Below are 25,510 nucleotides of genomic sequence, written 5' to 3'. Positions count from 1 at the left end.
TCCAGCTGGAATTTTAGAGGGAGCCTCCAATACATTGGCAAAATACTTTTTTAAAAAAGAATTAGTTATATTAAGTTATAAGGAGATTGATCTGGTTATTTTTGTTTTTAGAATGCATATTTTCTCCTGATGGGAAGATCTACATAGAAGGCCAAATTATAACCACCACTTTGCTTAGTGAACATGAAATTAAAGGAAGAAGGGTCAATTGCATTTTCTGAATAGCCATCAACATCCAGTTACCATGACCTTTGCCTTTGTCTCCACTGAAGGACGTGATAACTGGTCACAACTGCTTCAATGACAGTGCTAGAGATATTTTCCCTCTCTGTTTGCCTCTCTGACTCTCAGTTTCTTATTCTTATTTTATTATTTTTCAATAAAGTAATGGATGCATATAATTCGAGAAAGAAAAATGCTGAAAGAAATCTATCTCTTGTCCCACCTTTCACTTTCTACCATGTAGGGTTCTGGCTTTACAGAAATTGTCTTCTACATCTTTTGGATATTTCTTCGGGTATATTTCTTAAAATATGCTAATTTTATGCATTATCTATTAACATCTCTTTATTCTTGATAAGGATTCTATTTATCAATGAAGAGTATTTAATTATATTGGTATACCATAATTTGTTTATCCATTCATCAGCTGATGGACATTTGAGTTACTTGTAGTTTCTGGCTATTGAGAACATTCGTGTGGAGTTCCTTGTGTGATGTCTTCATTCCTCTTGAGTAAATATCTAGGAGAGGGATTGTTGAGTTTTATGGTAAGTGTGTGTTTAGCTTAATAGGAGTTGTCAAACTGTTTCCCAGAGCCCTGTACCATTTTGCATTCCCATCAGCAGTGTAAGAGAGTTCCAGTTGCTCCACTTCTTCAGCACTTGGAACTGTCAGTCTTGTGGATAGAATCTTGGGCTAGTTTCCCTGATGTCCAAGTGGTATCACTTCCAAATTTGGTGCTGCATGCCAGCCCTAGGCCTGTTTCCCTGGGGTAGAACAGTGATACGTGTTTGGATCTGCTAACTGGTGATGTTCAGGATGAAGGCAAGCTCCAGTGTCCGGAGGAACATGCTGATGGATACGAAAAGTTCATTGATCATGGACCCTCCCCAGATTTTAAATAACATACAAAACAATTTCTTATGGTTCTCTTTCAGGTTATTTGATCATTCCATGGAAGGATTTAAAAACTGGGAGTTCATGACCATTCATTGCTGGGGAGAACGAGCCGCTGGTGACTGGATCCTTGAAGTTTACGATACTCCTTCTCAACTGAGGAACTTCAAGACTCCAGGTGACAAGTCCCTTTCTATACATTGGTTTGCTGTGTAGAAAAAAATGATGGAATATAAAAGCATTTTGGCAGGACAGTGTTTCACACTTACATCAGCATCTTTTTTCATGTGATTCATTTCATGAGTGCTTTGAAATGTCTGCGCCTATTCCAGTTCTTAGGATTACCATTTGAGAGGTAATAATGTACGGATAAGAAATACCGAGTAGGGCCGAGCCCGTGGCGCACTTGGTAGAGTGCTGCGCTGGCAGCGCGGCAACGCTCCCGCCGCGGGTTCGGATCCTATATAGGACTGACAGGTGTACTCACTGGCTGAGTGCCGGTCACGAAAAAACGACAAAAAAAAAAAAAAAAAAGAAATACCGAGTAAATATTTAGATATAAGTATAGGACAAAATGTCACAGCTGTCAATTGATGTTTCAGAATAACTCATATCTGAACCTCGTCTCTAACCAGTTTCCCATACTTTCTTTGTCTATAAACAAGCCAGCCTTGTCCACCTGCAATAGGTGAAAGAGGATACAGGCTTCTATCATTATCTTTTCTTTTTTTTTTTTGGTTTTCTCCAAATTTAATTTTCAGTTTACACAAGACTTTGAGGTTGGCCTATGCCACCTAATCTGGTTAACACCAAAGAAAATGAGTGATGGTATTCTGCCCTGCATGAGCCCAAAAGCCAAGGAAAAGGAAAAACTTGATATGTAAAACATGGGCATTATAATGTTAACAAAGGTACTTTCAGGTAGTCTCAGACTCTGTTGCTGCATATGACCTGTTTCTCTCTTCATGCTAACATATGAAGCTTGTTTGTGACATAAAACAAGGAACAGTAAAAATCCAGCATGGGGAGGGAGAATGTATTGCCTAATATTGCCCATGACAGTCCTACAGGGTATGTGGCTTAGTAATTACCGGTCTGTTTGATCACTACCCAGCTTCCCACCATCCATGGACACCTCCTCAGCTGTCAGATAAAGGTCTTCTCAGTGCTTCGCCCAGTCCATCTGCAGAAGAACCAAGCCTGAGGGAAATGTTTGGACTGACATCCAATTCTAGCCCTCTACTGATTACAGAATAAAACAAGTGGGGCATTCTGCAACTGTAAGAGTGTGTATCATTCAGATATTGCTGGCTGCATAGGGCAGAACACAGATAAAGTGTACATTTACCAGACTTTGGTCTGCCATTCTGGGAAAGTTACTCATTCTAAGAGATCCATTTTGGACCGTACATTTTGGTTATCCCTTTTCCCTAATTCTGTGATGTGGTTCGTCTGTGTTGCCACAGTTGTCCCATAATCAGGGAAGTCGAAACTGGAATGGTGTCCAGGTCACAATCTATCAGGATAACAGTTTTGTTAAAGAGCATCCGTGTGCAGCTCGCCTCCAGCATGCAGCCTGAATATCATTGTTGCTGCCAAGGTTTTATCCAAGAGTCAAATGTGTGTCAGTAAGATAGGGTTGATAGAGAAGACATTCAGATTATAGTGTACAGCTTCTAGACATTTTCACTTTTTCATAATCTACTTAGTCCCCAGGACTTTCCTCTCTCCTGTCCTCCACTTTTCAGTCTCTGCTATTGTTCCTGCCATGGTGTCACACAGGGTCTTGGCAGCATGGCAGCTGGGCTGAGTGACCCTGACCATTGGGCAGCTCCCATTTGATTCGTCAGCAGGCACCACTGCAGGGCTCTTTTATGTCAAGAGACCCCAGAGAAATAAACACTGTCAGAATGTGGCAGTTGTATACCAAGAGAGGTGAGATACAAAGAGTGCCTTATCTATTGAGATAGTGACTCTGCACTTTATCATCACCAGGCACCGGCAATTCTACTCCCCCCACAAAGGCAGACTGCTCCAAAAGGCATACTACTAGTTAACCAGGCATTGCATACAAGGGCCAGGGGCTATGAGTATAAATCTCTCTGCTGTCAAGGAGTTCAGTGTCTATGCAGAGCTTTCTATGATTATCTGCGTTAAAAGCTCTCTGCAGTAGTTCAGATAATCTAGAGCTATCTATTTCATAGCATTCGCTTCTCCTTATACTATTTAAATGTTCACATTTAACCCCAGTCACCTCCAACCATTTTAGAGATGTTCTTTTTATGCTAGAAGAGAGATATCCTAATGCTACTACTGGCCTGGAGTCAGGAAGCTGTAATAGAAACATATGGTCTTTGTGTATCCTTCCTTCTACCAACCTATCATTCCAGGATGAGTCATACCTTTGGTAAGGGACTTTTCACTTTTCTGATTATGGCTGTGTGTGTGTGTGTGTGTGTGTGTGTGTGTGTGTGTGTGTGCGTGTGTGTGTGTGTGTGTTTCTATGGCATACAGTCCTGTTATAGGTTTCTCCCTTTCTGGTTAATGAGGGATTTCTTTAGTGGGCTACTAGGAATTCAGTTGGAGATGCAGAATTTTTCTAGCTCAATTAAATTGTAGACTCATCCACAAATATAGAGGTTCCTGGCTCCAAACTGAGTTTATATTTACTGTTTCTTCCCATTTGTTTATTAGTAAAATGCATAGTAGGAGTGTTTGGGGGAATTTTTGTTGTTTTTTGTTTTGCACATTAAACTTATATATGGCAAAGTGCATTTATGTGTTAGCAAGTAAGATGGATTTTTCTCATCGTGTATTTACACAGCTCTATCTTAGCAGCATGTTTCAGTATCAATCGCAAAATCTTCTATAGAATTTAGCAAATAGAAAAAGTGGTAAAACATTTTTAAAAAATGACCGACCAAATAGGGCAGTTTTTGACGTGAATCATGGCAGAAGTTCTAAGGCAATAAAATTACATAGTAAGTGAAAAATAAAAAGAGTAATTGCCCAGCAAGGATATCCTAGTGGGCTTATGGTGTATTTCAGAAATGGCATAAAGGGAAGTAATCAATTTTGAGATGGCACTCTTCAAAACTCTTACAAGGATACTTTTTTAGATCCAAAATGATCTTAAGTAAAATGAATCAGGTTTTAGGGTGACTGATGGATGGGATGACCTATAGTGCCCTTGTATTTATGCTTCATTTGTGCACTTGAGAGGTGCCATAACGAAAATGGGTTCTCTTTTGCATTTCTACCTAAAGGCAATCAGATTGCCAACAATCACTCACTTCTTGCCACTACTTAATACATGCTACTTAGAATCCTGAGCCTGAGAAGCACCCTGATTCTGAAAAGCGTGGTCATTAACAAATGAGTCCAAAGAAAAGCTGGTAGAGGGCAAACATATAGACCAATTATGCTGGCCCAGTGAAAGGTCAGGGAAAAAGGAATACATCACAGAATCCGTTCATTTTTAAATGTCAAATTCCTTAACTCCTAGAAATGAACAGGAAACAGTACTGTATAATGGTTTAAGAACATAGCATTTGGATTCTGAATAGGTTTTAATCTCAGTTTGTTCTCTTACTGCCCTTGGGTAAGTTAGCAGCTTCTGTCCTCAGTTTTCTCCTCTGTATATTGGGAATACTATTAACTACCTCAGGATTGTTGTGAACACTGGATGGAATAAAACTTACAAAGCATTTAGTTCTGTGCCTAGCATATAGTAAGTGCTTAGAAACATTAGACATCATTTGATGGTGAATATATATGCCAATAAATTAAGGAACCTGATAGCTGAAGTTCCTTACTCTCTGAGCTAGCCTCTGACCCTAGCCCCTGCCCAGGTCTGGATCCTATGTGTTAAGCCAAGGTAGGGCGTGTTCTGAGAGGGTCCAGCCTTTCCACCAGCATATTTCCATTTTTGTAATGGTTTTGTCTTAATCTTTTGTGCTTATGGTTGATTCTTTTGATGTGAAACTTATTAAGCTTAATGGCCTGGAAGCAGTTTTTCTTTTTGTAACTGTTTGCATTGAATGCTTTAATTTTATGAAGCTAAGAAATAAATGAATAAATAAGTACTAAAGTAAAGAAATATGTTCCTTGTAAGCCAGCCAAAGGAGATGAGACACTTGCCTCAGGTCACAGGGCATCCTTGACCAGGAAATGCTCTGCAGCACTGCCATGTAGAACATTCTGCAGTGATGGAAATGTTCTATGTCTGTGCTGTCCAGTGTACTGGCCACTAGCCACATAGCACTAGCGAGCACTTTAAATGTGGTTAGTGTCACTGAGGAACTGAATTTTTTAATTTTAATTTAAGTTAATTTAAATTTAAACAGCCAAATGTGTATGTTGGACGGCAGAGGTCTATAGGATAGTATAAATTGTTGATGGCTTCTTAATATTGAATGACTGATTTAGGAACTAGGTGGAATAAAGAGTTGTTTCTGTCTAATTATTAACAAGGTAGATAATGCCAAAAATTTTTTTTTTAAAAAAAGCTCAGTAAAACTTCTATACCTAGAAAAACGAAGCCTTCTGTAAAATTCTGGGATTCTCATGGATATTCATAATCTGAAATTTAGTCCTTGATTCAGCAATCTGAGGTGTGTTTGTTTCCAAGGCTTCCTATAAATACTGATAAGGCCTGTCCTATAGTAGTTGCTCAATAAATATGTGGTGTGTGAATTATTACATAGTTAATTCTGCAAATGATAGAAAATGGGCATGTTTCGCCCTATCTAGTGTAATGATTCATATCAAACTGCTTCCTACAGTTCTGCTGTCGCTTTTCCTTGAGAGGGACCTCAAGAAGTTTTAAAGCTAAACAGTAAACATTTGGTCATGCTGTGGTTTCATTATTTTTTCTCAAGGTAAATTGAAAGAATGGTCTTTGGTCCTATATGGCACTTCTGTGCAGCCGTACTCACCAACCAATGAATTTCCTAAAGTGGAACGTTTCCGCTACAGCCGAGTGGAAGACCCCACAGATGACTATGGCGCAGAAGATTATGCAGGTGAGCTGGCTTCCAGTGGCACACAGCCTTAGGAAAGAAAGCTCATGTTTCATCCCACCACATGGGGTAATGTAATATAAAATTATAATTACTACCCATATTCTGCTATATTTTCTTCCATCTTATTTTCCATGCCCTCCAAATATTTGTATGCATGTATATTGGTGTATTCATATATTCATATCCTCAACTCTTCAAACATGTTGCCTACAAAGGTAATAGTCCATACTGTGATTGTACTATAATGCATTTAGTCCATAATTTGGGATGTTTAGTTTGCTTAGAGTTTTAAACTTGTTTTAAACAAGGTTTGGATAAACATCATTATTTATCAGTCTTTGTCTATATCTTCAATTATTTCTACAGAACAGAGTTCTGTTCTGAAATTTACTTCATCAAAGGGGATAATCAGTTTTAGGGCTTGGAAACATTTTATCACATTGCAACCCAGACAAGATGCACCAGTCTACACCGTGACCAGATGTGTGAGTGTTTATTGCACTCATTCCTGCCAGCACTGACTGGAAAGAAAAAAGAAAAGTAAAAAAAGAAAGATTCATTTTTAAATTTTTATAGTTTTGATTGCTAGGAAATCTAAACATTTTTCCTCTGTAGTTCTCTGAATTAAATACAACTGTCTTTTACCCATTTTTCTATTCAAGGTGGCAGTACTACTCTTCCCCATTTATAAGAACTCTTGGTATGTTATTGTCTCTGACATCGTCTCATATTTGCTGGAAATGTATTCTCAGTTATTATTTGCTTCCCAAATGTAGGTTTTGTTTTGTTTTAACAGAAAAAACTATTGGAGAGTGAGGTTTATAGTTTCAGATATAACATTTATGATTTTTTGCAGAAGTTTTATCCTTTAAATATCAACTAAATATTCACAATTTTTTTGTAATCTTTTATATTTTACATTTGTCCATTAGTTCATCTGGAACTTATTTTGGTTTATGATACATAGTGTGAATTAAAGCTCTGTCTTTGTTTTTCAAACAGACTAACATCATTGGCTGAGTAACTATCAGTATTATTAGCTTAGGATGCTTCCTATATACAATACAGTAAGTCCTTATGCCAGGGTCTCTGCTGATACCACTTTTTCTGATTCATCAATTTAATAATTTTCAAACCAATACCACCCACACTGTTTTATTTATTTTCATTTCATGATATATTTTAACATTTGTAGAACATCTGCTTCCCATTTTCATAGCAATTATTGCCATATTATTCTTCCAGATGAATTTTAGAATGGGTTTTTTTAAATCCTCCTTTAAACGTTCCATTGGAATTTAATTTGAATTTACATGCAACCTCATGGGAAGAATTGTTTTTATAATATGCAATCTTTCCATCTAAAACATAGACCATGCCCCATTTTACTGAATTTTTTAAATTTTATGTAGTTTTCTTCTTATTGGCGTTATACCTAAGAATTTGGGGTCTTGTTGACCTTCTAGTGGAAAACAGTCCATGCTTTCTAACTAGTATATGCTGGTAACCATGTAGGAAATCTATTGATTGCTGCATATGTGGCCACTTTGCGTAAGTCAGTCATTAATTTATATGTTTTAGACTTGATTTTCTGGGGTGGTTTAGGTACTTCTGTGTCTGTGAGTTCCACATTCATGGATTCAACCAATTGCAGATTGAAAATATTCCCCCCACAATTGTGTCTGTACTGAACATGTTCCTGCTTTTTTTTCTTGTTATTATTCCCTAAACAATACAGGATAACAACTATTTATATAACATTTACATTATATTAGGTATTATAAGTAATCAAGTGATGATTTAAAGTATTTTGGAGCATGTGCATAAGTTTTGTGCAAATACACCATTCTATACCAAGGACTTGAGCATCTTCAGATTTTGGTGTTCACTGGAGGTCCTAGAACCCATCGAGAAACAACAGTATAGCTATATAATCTGCAAATTGGCTTTTTGTCTTTCTCATTATATTTCTAATTCTTGTCTTGTTGCATTGGCTACTGCTTCTAAGAGCATTCAGTCTTTCTGAGGTATGATGTGTAACACTTAGTGGACAAAACTTCTGATGATGAACTGTTTGTAAATAGAAGTTTGATGTACCTTTAGATGAGAAACTTTTTTTGCAGTTTTGAGATTTTTTTGTAGATACTGAAAAAATAAGATTATTTCATGAATCACTTGAACAGAATATCTTAAATAGACATGTAGTTTCTTTTATTCTAAACAGTCCCAGAAACAATTATATACCTGGATAATTAAGAACATCTGAGCTAATCAGAGCCAGATTGTGTTAAATTTTGTCTTGTTTTTCTTTGAGCTTAGAACATTACTTTTTATTTTATAATTAACAAACCATTTTGTCTTTTCATACAGGGGAAGCACATCCTACTATGCTCCATGTCTTTAGATACATTTTTAGTAATAGATATTTAGTAATAGAAACCTATTACTCTTTGCCTTATTTAAATTTCAGTAATGTTAAGATTCTGAACAATTATACATCATGCATCTTTGTAGTTTTTTTGGTTGCATCTCTAAAACATCAACATAGGCACTTTTAAGAAAACAAAAACAATTATCATTATTATGCTGCAACCTACAATACTAAACTGCATCTGGGACAGTTTAAGATTATGAAAGAAACAGCACAGCATATTAACTTGCCATACAGAGCCCCCTTGGGGTAAATATCAAGAATAAATGTTTTGGAAGTTTTTTTTTTTTTAATTTTAGAAATCATCTGGTGAAAATTTAGGGCCACCCATGACTCCTTTCCTTTGGAGCTGTGATTTTCACCTTTATTTATAAGTCAGCCTGATTAGAGACACAGATGGCATTATCATAACCAGATCCCTGTACTGTTTCATCAAATCCCAGTGGCTGTGAGACCCACAGCTGGCTGAACTTCAACCCTTACACACCACTGCCCTGGTATATGATGGTAGACAACTAAAATGTTCCAAGTTGTACTAGCTGTGGAATTTATTTAGAGATCAATTTAGTGCTTTGGGGAAAATAGAAATAAACAGTGCTGTCAAATAATTTTTGCAATTAATCAGAAATATATATTTCAAGTCTGCAGCATTTTGAAATGACTTATATCTGTTCAGATCAAGAGGTCATCTCTAGTCCATGATTTGCTATCTCTAAGCTAGAGACCTGGACTAGGTATCAGGACATATGTTGATTTCAACTCTCCTAGCCATGTGACACTGGGCAAGCTACTGTAACTCTTAGAAAGGCAGTTTTTTCATCAGTAACATTAAAGTGTTTGACTACCAGGTTTTTCTCTAAGTCATTCCACTCCAGTTTTAATATTTTATGTTTCTGTGATTCAGTAATTAAAGAACATAGTCCCATAATGACTAAAGGAGACCAAAGTTCAACAGTAAGTCCTTTTGATTAAAATAAGTAGGGTTCAAAACATTTCTGGGACCGTTGACTTACTAATTCTACATTTCATGCAATTTGTTTATTGCTAGTTAAAGTCATGCAAATTTTCAGTGGGAAAGAGCTTGAGATCAAATGTCCCTAAATATGGAGAACAAGAAGAAGAAAATTAAAAGCTTCTATGTCACTATAAAGCTTTTTATCATTCACAAAATAGCTCTTTTTCTTTTTGTCTTTTTTTTTTTTTTTTTCTTACTGTGCATTTTCTCCAGTTCTTTACCAAAGAATATGTAGCAGAAGAGATTAGGAACCGTGATCCCAGGTCTGGAATTCTTTAAGCTCACTCGCATTTTTTGAATTTATATGTCATTTTCTTTTGTTGAGTTGCCCATTGGCCTTTTGGTAGGATGCGATTTTAAATCTATTATCTGTGCCTGAAGTACCTGCTTTGTAATCCATGACTAGATGCTGATAAGCTCGTGCCAGATGCCATAATGATGTTCTTGCTGGTCACATTATTTCAGAGGTATCCAGTGGCTCAATGACCTTGGACAGGACAGGCAATCTGGTCCAGGCATTGAATAATTTTTTTTTTTTTTTTTTTTGTCAACAACCTGACTTCTCATTTTTCTATATAAATCTTACATTTTTATCATAATGCATATTTAATTGCAGTTGGTTTTTCCCAGTTGCCATTGTTCATTTGAATTATAAACTATTTGTTATCTCCCACACGGCAGCCATATGTGCTTTGAAGACCAGGCCATGAATAGGATTTACATTCTTGATACTTAGGCAATTGAGGTTGCCTAAGAGTCAAGAGTCAAAAAAGTCAAGTTCATCTTTGGGCTATGGTCACAATGACGGTTATTCCTCTATCTTAAGGAAGTTCTCTCTGCATAAGAAAAAAAAATGTCTTACTTTATACCAAATTCAAGGTAAAGACGACCTGCTCTAAAATCATTTTTTCCATGAGTTGTTCTAATCTCTTTTGGAAAGGTCCCTGTGACCCTGAATGCAGTGAGGTTGGCTGTGACGGGCCCGGGCCAGACCACTGCAATGACTGTTTGCACTACTACTACAAGCTGAAGAATAACACCAGGTAAGAGCAAGGCCAAGTGAGATCCCTACAACAAGTCCCAGGTGACCCAGGAGTTCTGGGAGGGCAAAGAGTGTCCTTAGGCATCCGGCATCTTCCAGTGTTCTCCCTCCAGGATCTAAGCACAGAAAAATTGCAGTTGCACAGGCCCACTCTTTCCCTTTGTAATTCAAAATGGAGAAAACCATACCGAGTTAAAAAATGCAAAATGTTCATGTGTCCTGTGAAATTCGTTGTACATCAGAAATATATACAGTTTTAACTTGTCCACTAAAAAAGGGGAAAAAAAAGGAAAAAAAAGTCTAGAGAGGAAGACCAGGTGTGTGCTTAGCTAGTCCCTCCTCACCATACTTCCAAATGTAAAAGTAGATATTTGTAGTTTCATAGAACGCTAAATCAAACTATTTAACATGCATTAGCTCACATGCTTTTTTTGTGTGGTGAGAACACTTAAAATCTATTCTCTTCACAGTTTTCAAGTATACAATACACTGTTATCAACTCTCATTGCAATAGATCTCTTAAGCTTATTTGTCCTAATTGAAGTTTGTGTCCTTTCTATCCTGTTGATACTTGATGCCATGGATACATTTGCCCTTCATGAAAATGCCAGTGCACAGGCCAAACTGGTGCTTTCCCACATTGCCCAGCATTCAAGACGTCAGCGTCCCTGCTTGTTCCCACGGTTCTGCCCTGGGCACTGAGTGGACCCCTGTGCCCCTGGGCCCTGGCTCCTGCCTGGAGCTGTGCAGATGTGTTTCCACAGGGGAGGGGCTGAGGAATGGTGACTGTCCAATCAGAGCCCGTCCTTCCTTCCCTGTGCCTCCCATGCCCCGCCCACCTCCCTCCACCTTTGGGTGAAAACTCACTGTGGGGAGTTGCCCTGCGGTGCCTTCATACTCCAGTTACCCAAACAGATGCAGATATGTTCAAGTTCGTCCTTAAGTCCATGCTGGAATTCCAATTTCTTAAGGAAAAGGCCTTTGGCTATCTCAGTGCCTCTATGAGCTCCTGCACTTAGCAAAATTCCCAACATTTAATTGGAGCTCAGTAAATATTTGCTGAATGAATAAATAAATTAAGCCCTGTCCTTCTGTTATGCACAAAGGAATTATTTAAAAGAGTAAAAAAAGGTTTTTCATAAGCAACATAAATTTAAATATATTTATATTAATTTAGACAACAGCAGACATTCCTCATCACCACCCACACGGACACATACAGGACCCATATGACAGACAACACACAAAAATAGAAGTAAGCCCTTGCTGAGTGACCTTTTTGCTTAAAAATCATGGCTCCCCCATATTGTCTCCGATTCACCACCGCAACCTTCCTCTTGAGACTCAGTCACTAGCCATGATTAGAGTGAGATGCCTGACTTTTGGGTGTGGTGTTGCGACTGTGCTGCTTTTCTGCACCCTGAGCAGGAGGAAGCTTTGACAAGCAGATGTGGCCCATTGGTGTTGGCATCCTGGTTTAAAACTGATTTGGGGGCTGAGGCCAGCTATTTGCTCAGTATCTCCAAGAGAATGCTGAGGACCGAGTCGCTGGTGACGCTGCCTTCTTTCTTATCATTCTACAACCAGGGTCTGTGTCTCCAGCTGCCCCCCTGGCCACTACCACGCCGACAAGAAACGATGCAGGAAGTGCGCCCCCAACTGTGAGTCCTGCTTTGGGAGCCATGGTGACCAGTGCCTGTCCTGTAAATACGGATACTTCCTGAATGAAGAAACCAGCAGCTGTGTTACTCACTGCCCTGATGGGTCATATCAGGACACCAGTGAGTTGATTTCATATATTTAGGTTTAAGAGAAGAAATGTGGGGCTTTCATTTGAGTGACCTTGGGAGGTGTATTCCTCCTTCGTGATGTCTGGGCTTTGCTTAAAATCAAACAGGATCTAACCACTCTGTTTTAAGGGAACATTTTAGAAGCTGTTTGTAAAAATGCCTGCAACTAACTGTGTCAGGGGATCCTCAAGACCATCCTCAGATTCAGTGATTTGCTAGGAGAATTCTCAAGGCTTAGGATATAGTCATACTAGTGTACCCAGAGTAATGATTACAGCAAAAGGAAACAGTAAAATCAGCAAAGGGAAAAGGTGTATGGGATGAAGTCCAGAGGAACCAGGCACAGGCTTCCAAGAGTCCCCTCCCAGTGGAGTCATACAGGACATGGTTAATTCCCCCTGCAGCAATTTGTGACAACATGTGTGAAATGGTGTCTACCAGGGGACCTCATTGGAGACTCCCTGCCCAGGGTTGCTATTGGGGTTTGGTCACGTAGGCACCTTTTTGCCTGGTAGGTACCAAAATTCTGGACTCCTAGAAGGAAAACAGATGTTTACCATAAACCATATTGTTTGTGCGAAACGGTTCAGCACAAACAATATGCTTTATGGCCACTCTTATAAGAGTGGTGGGAACCCTCCCAAAATCCAAGTTCCCAGGTGCAGCCATGGGCCAACCTTATAAGCAAGCTTGCAAAGGATAGCAGCCAGGCCTGCTCATTTCTGCACATTAACCAAATGGACACCAGGCCTGTGTGGCATCAAAGCATATTTTTCAAAAAGCTTTTAAAATATCACTTTCTTGCAAATGTGGAATAAACATGTGTCAAAGGCTTATTTAATTCATTAATGAGAGAACATGCAAGGTGACAAATGAGTTCAGAGATGATCAGGTCCAGTAGTCCACCAGGACAGGCAAAGTAAAATCCTTTTGATGAATTACAGACAAAATTGAATAATTTCCCACATGACAATATAGCTAGAATGGGGGAGGTGTGTATTTTTTCTAATGGACAGCAATCATTTGCAACTTTACCAAACAAAAACCTGTGCATTAACCTGTAACTTCACAGAGTTTGAGCCCTAATCAACTGTCATTAGCAAACAGACAAAGGTGCATTGCCCTAGAGAATTAAGTTATGTTTGGGCAGATCTGTGAGATAGTTCTCCAGTATGGCCCTGAAAAGGGCCGCAGGTATCTTTTGCTTTATTTCTGAGTTCTGGATAATTTGTCTTAATAAGGATGTCACACCCTAGCATACGATAACACTGAAATTTTACGTTTCTGCACGACCTAAGAAAAAAGAACCCATGTTTAAAAGAAGAAGAGTTGTTTTTTAAAAAAATCAGACAAGAAGTCTGAAGTGAATACTCTTGCTTCTTAAAAAGTTAAATTATCTCTTGATTCAAAAGCAGGCACTTCTGTAAAGCACATGGGGTCTCTCAACTTACCCTTTAGAGCAATGCATAGGGATTCCTCTGTAGTTCTTATCGGCACCCAAAATTTGGAGCATGAGCTACAACTTGATGGAGAAAGGAGAAATTGGGAGGGAGTAAGGGTATAAGGTATCCACAGAAATATGCAGTATTCCTTAGGGGGAGGAGTCAAAATTCTATCAAAAAAGCACATTCTAGAATGTTATATAACAGAATCAAGATAATAGAGTTAGTTCTTTTCCAGAGCCTGGAAGATAGGTGAGGAAGGCTATTCAAACAATTACTTCAGGTACCAGGTAGTGTTGATACCAGCGGTCTGCGTATCTCTCTCCTCCTAAGTCATTGCTTTTGTTATACCTTCCTCCTTTAATGAGTCCATTTACATACAACATAGTGATCACATGTGATCCTGACTAGTAATTACTGCCAACACTTTACAGTGCTCTCTAGTTCATATCGTTCCCTTGAATAATTTCATGAACTTCTCCAGACAAGCTGAGAGGTAGGTATCATTGTCATCTCCCTCTACCAAGTGAGAGAACAGAAACCTGGAACTTGCCCAGTGGAGGTGCTAAAAGCAGTATGCAAACTGCTTCTAACTTCAGATCCTCAGCCATGTCCAGTATTCTCAGTGACACGCTGGGGAAGACCATGTGATAACTACCAGAAGATTTGCATTTCATGCTTTGAGGCTCAGTCTTCACGCAGTAGGTCCTTATAGGGATCTATTAAAGCTGTGTTTCTCTATGGAACCCTGAAGAGTACTAACATTTAAAGAGAAGATACAGGAAGACAAGCCTGTGAACACGTATACACTGTGGATATAATCCACTTGCCTATCAGAGCAGGTACTGGGTCTCTAGCAAAATTTTGTCTAAGGTAAAATCCCTTCCTTAATATACAAAATTACTATTTTTCACCATGAATTTACCATTGTTTTTCCCAGTGTGGACCTGGGTTTGGTATTAAACAGGAAAGCCAGTATTCACAGTGTATTTGTTCAAACTGATACATTTCCATTCTCCAGAATATAGATATTATCTGAAATACAATAACCTTTATATTCTTTCCACATCAACCATAAAGTGCAAGACACCATTTTAGGCAACACAAGGAATGAGCAGTCCTTGCCTCACAGTCTTAAATGTAGGTTCCCTCTTCTAGTCCAGCTCCTCAGAGAAGTCCCAACAGCTGTGAGCAGCGGTCGGTGTCCCGTCTCACAGCCTCCAGCGTTGCTGTTCGGTCCTTCCCCAGTGGAGGTGTCCCAGCTTCAGGAGTGGGGTTTCTTTGTTGAAAGTTAGGAAACCCTGCTTGGGAGAGGGAATGGGAAGAAGAGGGGGAAAGCCTATACAAGATTCAACTAGGAATTAAGTGGTCTGCAGTTCTCTTGTCTGCAAAACGGCATACAAGTCTAAGTATTGCCCAGGGTTAGAGTTGCTGCTGTACTTGGTTTGCTGAGAAGTACTAGCAAATGGTGGTTCTGGAGCTTGTCCTGCCATTTTTCACTCAGGGCCATGGGTATTATAGCATAGGTTAGCAACATCAGGACATTTCCACATGCTTTTATGGAATCCAGTTGACCAATTGGTTTATAACTTTTTTTTTTTTTTTTTTTGGAACAGAGAAAAATCTTTGCCGGAAGTGCAGTGAAAACTGCAAGACGTGTACTGAATTTCATAACTGTACAGAATGTAAGGATGGGTTAAGGTAAGAGAGAAAAGAATTTCATCAAGTTACAGGGCCCAGGGAGCTTCTCCATGTAAATAAAATGCAAAAAAGAATAATAACCAAGTAATAAATAGCTCTCTTTCCATCTACCCTTGGTTTGACTCCCATCCAAGCACTTGATTATTATTTGCATTATCTCTACTGTTATGTGTGAAAAATTGGATGCCATCTTGGCTGAGGAAGGGTTATAAACCAAATAAATTCTATTTAGAAAAGATGGCTCACATACAAGTCAATAAAAATGATCATTCGAAAGTCATTTCTCGTGCTTTTTGACCTGCGTTGTGCCAGTCCAGGATTACTATGCAGGTAATGCCCATGAATTATATTTAATCCTCCTGATTCATTCCTTGGATGGTCAGAAATTATTCCCTTATCTTTATTATTTCTCTCCACATACCCAATCATTCTCTTATCTTCAGTACCTCAGGCTTGGTTCCATCACACTATGGTATACAGGTAGATTTAGCATCAGGAGATGTTTTACTTGAAGTGATGACTTGCTTATTGCTAAAGCCAAATAGTTGGTAGACAGTGTAAGAGAACAACACGCAGCTCAGATGAACTAGATAGTCTCTTGATCTCAGCAGAGAAGGTCAGTCCATTCTATGTTGAGAGAGGAGTTAGACTCTGACTTTACTTAGAGTTAGAATTCTGCAGCACGGATCCCTTTTAAGTATTGATAGTACCTTTATTTCCACCTTTGATCAGAGGTGAAATACTCATAGGCAAGGTCCAGGCAGTTCCCAGTCAGGTAATTCTTCACATTAATCATCAATATTGGAATATCATTTGCATTTAGATTTATTGATTATTTGTGGCTTTAATTTTTTTTTCCATAAATGCATTCAGTGTTAGTTTGCTTAGCAGTTTTCATCTCAAAGTTTCAATCTTGATAAATATCGGTTTGTTCAGCCTAATTTTTGAAAAAGGAGAAGAGGGAAAAAAGGAAGGTAGATGCGAGTCAAATCCTCCTCTGCTATTTATTAGCTGTGTGATCTTGGGCAAATCACTTTACCACTCTCAGCATCCATTTTCTCACCTATAAATTGATTACAATAACCCCTACTTTGCTGGATTATGATAAGGATTAACTGTGATAACATTTACAAAGTACTTATTGCAGCATCTGGCACATAACTGGTCCATGAGAAATAAAAGATTATTTAATTTCTCTTATTTCTTAGGGAACATTTTATAGAGTAAGTTAAACCAGTGCACTTCAATACAAATATGAGAACCCTATATGTAATTTTAAATATGCCAGTAGCAATATTAAAAGAAGTAAAAAGATACAGGGGAAATTTGGTTTAATAAAATATTTTATTCAACCTAATACATCCAAAATATTATCATTTCAACATGTAATCAATATAAAAAACTATTAATGAGGTATTTTACATACTTTTTTATTATTGTATTAAGTCTTTGAAATCTGGCATATAAGCCCTTATAGTAAATTTCAATTCAGGCAATAATTTTTTATGAGAAATACTTGATCTGTATTTAGATTTTTTAAAATCTAGTTGAGAAAGTCAATTTTACATAGTTACATTGTTCCATACTTAGAATTTTGCCAATAACTGAATCAAGTGCCAATTTTTCAAATTCAGACTAAAATTAAAATTAAATAAAATTTAAAGTTTAGTTCCTTGGCCACACCAGCCCCACTGCAAGAGCTCAGTAGCCATGTGTGCTAGAGCACAGTTCTCACGTGTATCCAAGGAAAAGCAGAGGCGTTCACAGTACCAGGTTCATTAGCCTCGAAATACCTGAGTTTTGGAAGCAGCTGGAAGCTTCAGGGTTCAGTGACTGCTCTCTGTTGCACACCCCCCTTAGTTCATTCCTTCCCCACACAGTGCAACCTCTGTCTCCTGCTGAATAGATGCCAGCCTCAGAAAGAAGTACTGTCCTTTTGTAGAAAAACTAGGCAGCTTTTTAAAACTTTGATATGTTTTTTGGTGGTTTTTATTTCCTCACACAAAAGGATCCATCTGATGCAATGTCCTTTTTTCTAGCACTACAAAAAAAGAAAGGGATTTTCTTTTATTGGCTTTTTAAATGACAGCTCTCTCGGGCCGGCGAGAGGATCTATGAATGAAGTACACTTTCAGTTACACACTGTCTTGAGTCTCCTTGAGGCTCCTTGCATTTCCCCTGGAGCGTTTAAGGTTGACCATTTTGCCTCAAGAGACCTGTAAATTTAAAAATAGTGGCTAAGAACAAACAGGGAAAAATATCTATACACAAAGTGCAAGAATGAAATGAATTAAAATGCTAACAGGAACTGTTTGGGATTCTTTTCATCAACTTTGTTTTCATACTTTCTATATTTAATAAGCATGGGAAAAAATGAATTTTAATTTTTAAGATTAGTATGATCCATATACCATGCAGTCAAATAAGATGTCAGTTGGCACAATATAAAGAGTTTAGGAAAATAGAAACCATTTGACCTTGTCGCTTAAATATGCATCTTCTAGTATCATTGATATGGTGTCCTAGAATTACATTTGCTCTCTCTGTTTCTAATCACAGTAATTATTCAGTGAGTAATACTTTTATAACAAATATTGCAAATACTATGAAAAATATCATAGCTGACAGAAATTAGAAGGGAGAGAAAAATACACATTTTCTCATTTGACCTTCTGGGAACCCATTAGATACTGTCTCATAGTACTAGATAGAGAAAGAAATTTAAATAAATTATTTAATATGGTATAGATAACTCTTAGAAACACTAAATGATAATAACTAAGAAAAGTTGAGATGCTTGGGTAAGAAGTAATATAAGGCAGGTTATTTTACTAAATTCCTCATTAGAGTGTTTAAAATGAATAAATCAAGAAATAGAGGCAAAAGCATATTAGAATTATGTTGTTTTGATGGGAAATAATAGAAGCCTTAAAATAGAAACACTTAAAAGCAAAAAGGCCTTCTCCAGAATGTTTGAGCTGAGCTTGGGCAGGGTTAGTTGAGTACTTTTATTCCCTTGTAATTTATTTTACCATGTGTTCCTACTTTACTTATAATTATGAAATCAATTTCAAATTCAGTATGTAGAAGGTCTGGATATTAGGGAATTGTTAGGCATGTTGTTAGGCAATGTGATTGTTTTGTCAATCAAATACTTTCTAAAACCTCTGGCTGAGCTGTAAGATACTGAGCAAATTATGAGAGTGTTTGCCAGTCGAACAAATTAAGGAGAATGTCCCCAAAACTTAGCAGCACGTGTAGCAGCAATGTGTACACACATCATTACGGGCACAGAGAGGCATTGTAGGCATCGAGAGAGAAAAAAGAGAGCAAATTTCCCCTGCTTTGAAGCTTTGCCAAATCAACTGGTCTCTGAGGGGAACTATATTTGTTACATATGGAGTTTGGGGAGTCATTAGCACTTTGCCTTGATCACAACAGCCTGTTTCCAGCTCCGTTTATCTTTCTTCCAGCCTGCAGGGATCCCGGTGCTCTGTCTCTTGTGAAGATGGACAATTCTTCAACGGCCAGGACTGCCAGCCCTGCCATCGCTTCTGCGCCACTTGTGCTGGTACCGACCCTCAAGATCTTTCGTTTATTCTCCTGGTTCTGGTTTTGCTGTTGTTCATCTGGTTTTAGCCATCGCTTATGCCACCCACTTAATATTTTTAAAGTAAATGCTGGAGAAGCATATTTCTCTTTTGATAATTGTGCATGTATTCTCATCTGAAGTCAAGCAGTCATCAGTATCCTACCCTCATCGAGAAACTTAAATATCTCAGGGATATCTCCTTCTCTTTCCAAAGAGAGCAGACTTTTTTGGCAAATAGCTTCAATTTAAAATGAGAGGAGTTTTTTTTCCAAGGAAAGTAAGAAAAAGCACAAATATTAAATTATTACTCTTAAAATTGTAACAGATTAATGCCACTTTCACAAACAAAGAAGCAGCCAGTTATGCAGCCTCTACTGAGGTTTCGTTTCTGTTTCCTGCATTTGTCTTGCTTTTAAGGGGCAGGAGCTGATGGCTGCATTAACTGCACAGAGGGTTACTTCATGGAAGATGGCAGGTGCGTGCAGAGCTGTAGCCTCAGCTCTTACTTCGACCACTCTTCAGAAAACGGATACAAGTCCTGCAAAAAGTAAGTGGATCTGCCCCCTCAGCCCTAGCATCTAGTACCTGGGTTCCTTATATGACTGCCTTCATAAATAATAAGAAAACTTAGAATTTTTTATGATAAAATCAGATTCAAACATTTACCTATGGATGTTGCCCTGTAGCTTTAATCCAAGTTTATCTTTGATATTTTTATTTATTTATTTTTTCTTTTTGCACTTCGGGAACCTAGCAATTATGGTAAGAAAATATTTTTGTGTCATCTTCAAAAGGAGAATTAAGTTTCAGACATTGGGAGGTTGATAGTAAACATGCCTTCTTATGTGCATGGTATATAAAAAATTTTACATTTTTCCCACAGATGTGATACCAGTTGCTTGACATGCAACGGCCCAGGGTTCAAGAACTGTACAAGCTGCCCCAGTGGGTATCTCTTAGACTTAGGAATGTGTCAAATGGGAGCCATCTGCAAGGACGGTGAGTAGAACTGCATGCTTTGATCTTCCAAGCAAAGTGTGGTCTTCCTACTCAGGGTCTTGTATTTTTCCACTTAAGACAGACACTAACAAGCATGCATCAGATAGGACATGCTGATTATCTTGCAATAGTCCCACTGCCAAAGATGGCTCCAGTTAATTGTTTTAATTAATGAACTTTATTTTTTAGAGCAATTTTTAGATTCATAGAAAAATTGAGCAGAAAGTACAGAAATTTCCCATATAGACCTACTTCCACACATGCACAGCCTCCCCCACTATGAACATTCCACATCAGAGTGATACATTTGTTACAATTTATGAACCTACATTGACACATCTTATCACCCAGAGTCCATAGTTTACCTTGGGGTTTACTCCTGGTATTGTACATTCAGTGAGTCTGGATAAATGTGTAATGACACATATCCACCCACCATTATAGTATCACACAGAATGGTTTACTGCCCTAACAATCCTCTGTGCTTTGCCCACTCATGCCTCCCTCCACCTAACCCCTGGAAACCACTGATTTTGCTGTTTCCATAGATTTGCCTTTTCCAGAATGTTATACAGTTGGGATCATATAGAACAAAGCCTTTTCTAGTTAATGTTGATGTGTTTCTTCCTAGTCTTTTGCCATATGTACTTATTACCAGATTTTTAAAATACCATGGACATAGAGTTGTGTATCTTACTTTTTGTGCTAAGCTTTTGGCATAAACATTATTCAATGTTTTTACAAAGTCTTAGGAAAACCTCAACAGCACAAAACCAGGTGAAGATGCTATAGTTTTTTTTGCCACTTTCCTATTATTTCTATTTATAATTTTGATTTGTAAATAGTAATCAGATGGTATCTGAATCTTTCATTATGCCTATGAGGCTAGGAATTAATATTCCAATATTACAGAAGAGGAAACCCAAGATGTGAAGCTAGAAAGTGACAGACCCAAGTATAGAACTGAAGACTTCTAAATGATGGTCCATTTTTCTCTTTTTTGCACCAGTGGTTCTCAACCCAGATGCCAGGAGTCCACACCTTCCCCAAAGATTCTCATTGAATTTGCCTGGGGTATAGCCTGAGCATGGATATTTTTAGAAGCTTCTCAAGTGTTTCTAATGTGCAACAAGTACGAGAACCACTACACTGCCACATTCCCCCTGAGAGTATGGCCAACTCCCCTTACTTCTCTAGCCTCAGTTTCCCCATCCATAAAATAAATGAATTTAAATTATTCCAACTCCAACATTTTGTGAACTTTTGACTCTCGATATAGTTCATGCTGAGAGCCATGAAATTTGTGCCTAATTTTATGCAAAAAAATCTCAATGATGTAGAAAGAAGTTCTACTACAGTTCAAAACATCTTTGATTGTTATAAAAACAGAAAGTATGCAGCATTTCATATAGTCTTACCTGACAAGGTCATTGCCCTAGGTTTATTTTTTCCCTTGTTTTGAATGTTTCCTCTTCTGGAAATTTCACGAGAGGCAGCACAGTACTGTGATTGGGAGAATACAGACTTGGGCTCTAGACCTTGGGCAGGTTATGAACTTCTCTGGGCCTCATTTCCCTCATATGTAAAAAAACGAAGAAGATAATACTGCTGACTTCGTATGGTTACTCCATGACTCTTTATTAGGAATCTCAGAAAGCATCAAATAGAACTGGGCACATGATGGCACTGATAGAACGTCATTTCCCTGGAGCATCATAGGTAACTTTGCATCTTCATAGCTTTTCTGATGTATGACTGGTTTGGCAGGGACAGGCCAGACCCCTCACCCTCAGGCTCTGTGATCCGAACATCTCTTGGCCAAGCCAAGGATGATTCTGGTTACATAACATAGGGCTGAGAGGCCTGGGCGATGGCACCCCAGGGACCGTGTAAGTATCACTTTTTAGTTACGAGCAAGTGCCTCCTTACCTTTATTTAAAAACAGTGTTCCTCTGTATCTGAATATGATCAGAATTTGTTGTAAGTTAGTAACCAGAAAACTAAGGAAGAATTTTAAGTGACTGATTGAGGAAACCCATTGTAACTTAAAATTTTCACCTACAGCACTTGGCACCAAGCATTTCAAGATTTTTGATGCTTTAACTACTTATCCTAAACCACAGGGAGCATGGGATAAGTTCTGCCAAATCCACTTTGGTAAAAATGGAGTGTTAGGATTGTGGGCACAATGGAAAATGAGGAACCATAATTTGCAATTAGTCCATTTTCAGGTCAGTTAAAGAATGAGATCATTGAAGGCTCACCAGGCTTTTCAAATCACATGGCGACTGCATTTGAGAATGTGCTATTTATTCTCTATCAACTGTCATATTTCCATGATTCTAAGACATACTTTTTTACATTTTAACATCTCTTGAAATCAGATGCATCTTATCGTTCATGGCAGCTTACAGCTGCTTTTGACCAGCAAGTTGATGTGACAGAGGTGTCATTGCCTGGATATGAGACTGAAGCACAGAGATGACTGTTCTGCCAAGTTAGGCGCATGGTTACTACTTCTTGTGTTGAATTTAATTGCAGTTCAAAAGAGCTTCAAAAAACTAAACTATTATTCAGTATTCAAAGGACGGGTTACTGCATAAGCACAGAGACAAAATTGAAGGTTATATCAGTATAACAAATACTTTTAATAAGTATAAAATTAAAATTCTAATTGGTATGAGAATATTGTGACCTGGTTTAATAAGAAGCATTTTTTTCTTTGTATTACTTAAAATACTGATGCATCTTCAATCCTATGTCTTGGATTCAATGAAATATGTTATAAATGACTGTGTACTCTCTGCTCAAGGGAATTCTAAGAAAAATTCCTTATGTTTTTATTGATTTCTAACTTATTCTTTTTCTAATCTTTTTTCTCCTTTCACAAATGGATACCAATCACATTTACCGTTGGACCACGATATCTCTCCTTGAAAAACAATGCTGTTGACTGAAATCACTTTGGGTGGACCAAATTTCCTCCTTGTTGACTGCTCCTGAATGATCTCTTCCAACCCCCAATCTGCCTCTCTGGCCAATCAAAACCTCTTCCGTGCGTGCACATCATGCCGCTCTGGTCCTCAACTTCCCCTCTCTCTTGACTTCCCGGAAAAGCAACGGAAGAGTCCTGGGCCGAAGGAGGTTTCTGTATGCTTGTGAAAAAGAACAATCTATGCCAGCGGAAGGTTCTTCAACAGCTTTGCTGCAAAACATGTACATTCCAAGGCTGAGCAGCCATCTTAGATTTCTTTGTTCTTGTAGACTTATAGATTATTCCATATTATTAAAAAGAAAAAAAAAAAAGCCAAAAAAAAAAAAAAGCAAGCCACCTCTCTTTTTTGCTCTCTTTCTCTCTCTCTCTCTCTCTCTCTCTCTCAAGTTTGTGCAGGGAGATGGTGAACTGTTTTGTCAGAACTTAAATGGAAAAAAAAAAAAATAATGCTACAACAAGCCTACCTTTTATAACTGGGTGTTTCGTGCTAAACAGCCAGAACCACAGAGACAGTATTGTACGACCAAAGCATCTGATGCCAAAATTTGACGTTAAAGTAATGATTTGATTTCCTGCCCTGATTTTGAAGGTCTTTTTTTTTTTTTTTTTTTCCCTCTTGCATTCACTTGGTCATTTCCCCTTTGAGATGCCTAAAAATACCTTTCCAGAACATCACAAGAGCATTCATAGATCAAAATGAAACAAAGCTCTTGCATCGGTCATTTTTCATGTTTGACTCCACTGTTGGGGGAAATGACAGAAAACTGGACCTGAGGGCATTAAGAACATCCTAGAGAGTTGTGTTCAGTGTCGTTTGTCCTAGTATTTCCCAGGTAAACATCGATACTTTCCACACATAATTTACTCCTTGCATTATGTACTGGTTTTTGCCTTTTACTCACACTTGATAAGTCTGCTCCACTGGTTTCATCAGATAGACGTGCTGCTACTGGCTTTTCCATTGTAGATTGGGTTACTTTACACACAGCTGGTCACATGGGATTGCTCTGTATAGTCAAATTGGTGATGGACAATGCGGAGGTACATAAAAAAGCTGGGACTGACCCGGCTCCCCTGAAATCTAGAGTGTTAACTTTGTAGACCCTGCACAATCTCTTGGTGCTATCTAACCATTATCCCCATAGAATTTTTTTAAAGGCCATCAGAAATTCCATTTGTCATGGTGGGAAGCATTTTGGATATGTTGTAGGTAATTTCTTCCTGGAGTCAAAAGTTTCTAAGAGGTCCTGTATTTTTTAAGAAATGGAATTTATTTAAATAATATTTAAGCTCGTGCCCATGTTGGCCGGGCAGCGTTTTTCAATGGTGCTTATTAGAAGTTTTTTCGTCTTGTCATTTTAAGAAAATAAAACTGGAAATTGAATATGGGTGGCATGATTGTACCCTCCTGGTTCTGTTGTTTTCCCGCTCCTCTGTCCCTCTATAACTATGTCATGCTGTCACACGCCTGTCCACTGAATGTTATTGAGATCATCTATTTTTTGGAGGGTTTTTTTTTTTTTTCCCAGAAATATTTTCACTAGTTTTCTATGACTCCCTAAACATTTTATGGAAACTAGCAGACTGAATTATGAGAAGACCGTTTTGGATCAGTAGCCAGACTTGAGGAAACCTGACAGATCTTTTTTACAGTTTCTCTGTTTAGGGGAGGGTAGACTGATAGCAAGTCTCTTCATTTTTCATATCAAAGCTCCATTGGTGACCTCATTCGCTTTGGGAGTGGCCAGCCGTCTTGCAGACTTAATGCTTCTGAGACCCTCATTTCCAAGATAGTGCTGGCTGCACAGCTGAGGAGAGGGATGTTCTCAATCTAGATTATCCTGGGAAGGAACTGGGGAGTGGATGCTGAGGTCCCCATCTAAGCAGCAAGCTAGTAGAAAGCCTGCCTTGAAAATATTCCTAGACATCAAAGTTAACTTCCAGTCCAAGGTGAATAATAAGTCAACAGTCACTAACCACTCTCTTCATGGCATAGTAATGATACTGAGTCACATACTGATTCCTAAGTAACCAGGGAACCCACTAATTTTGTTCAGCAATGTTCCTCTTTATAACACTGTAGACCCTTCTGACACAAAGAAATAAAGTTAATCTTGGGTACAGCATATAGTTTCACATTTAAAGGCACAATCTTTAAATGGACAAATGTAAGCACAAGCCTAAAGCAAGGTCAAACAGATGGCAAAACCAGATTTGCCTGCAAAAGAATCCATTGAACTGAACCAGCCTATAATATCTGAGGCACTAAGGTTACCACGATGGGAAAGATACAAATGACCTTTGTCTTTAGAGACAAATAACCATAACATGAAAGCCAAACCCACCGGGGTCCACCAGAG

At 38.3% G+C, this 25,510-nt stretch overlaps 1 protein-coding gene across 1 annotated transcript in view; it reads left to right on the top strand.

Moving 5' to 3' along the window:
- Positions 1-25,510, top strand: part of PCSK5 (proprotein convertase subtilisin/kexin type 5) — a 399,384-nt gene that overhangs the window by 240,839 nt on the left and 133,035 nt on the right. The window contains exons 13-20 of the mRNA XM_063080405.1: positions 1,161-1,297; positions 6,000-6,143; positions 10,530-10,632; positions 12,219-12,412; positions 15,480-15,564; positions 19,038-19,135; positions 19,574-19,703; positions 20,040-20,155. Of these exons, the coding sequence (XP_062936475.1) occupies positions 1,161-1,297; positions 6,000-6,143; positions 10,530-10,632; positions 12,219-12,412; positions 15,480-15,564; positions 19,038-19,135; positions 19,574-19,703; positions 20,040-20,155 (1,007 nt within the window). The remainder of the gene's footprint in view (positions 1-1,160; positions 1,298-5,999; positions 6,144-10,529; positions 10,633-12,218; positions 12,413-15,479; positions 15,565-19,037; positions 19,136-19,573; positions 19,704-20,039; positions 20,156-25,510) is intronic.

The sequence above is a fragment of the Cynocephalus volans genome, chromosome 16, assembly GCF_027409185.1.
Source record: "Cynocephalus volans isolate mCynVol1 chromosome 16, mCynVol1.pri, whole genome shotgun sequence".
Classification (NCBI taxonomy): Eukaryota; Metazoa; Chordata; class Mammalia; order Dermoptera; family Cynocephalidae; genus Cynocephalus; species Cynocephalus volans.
This window is presented reverse-complemented; position numbering and strand designations above follow the sequence as displayed.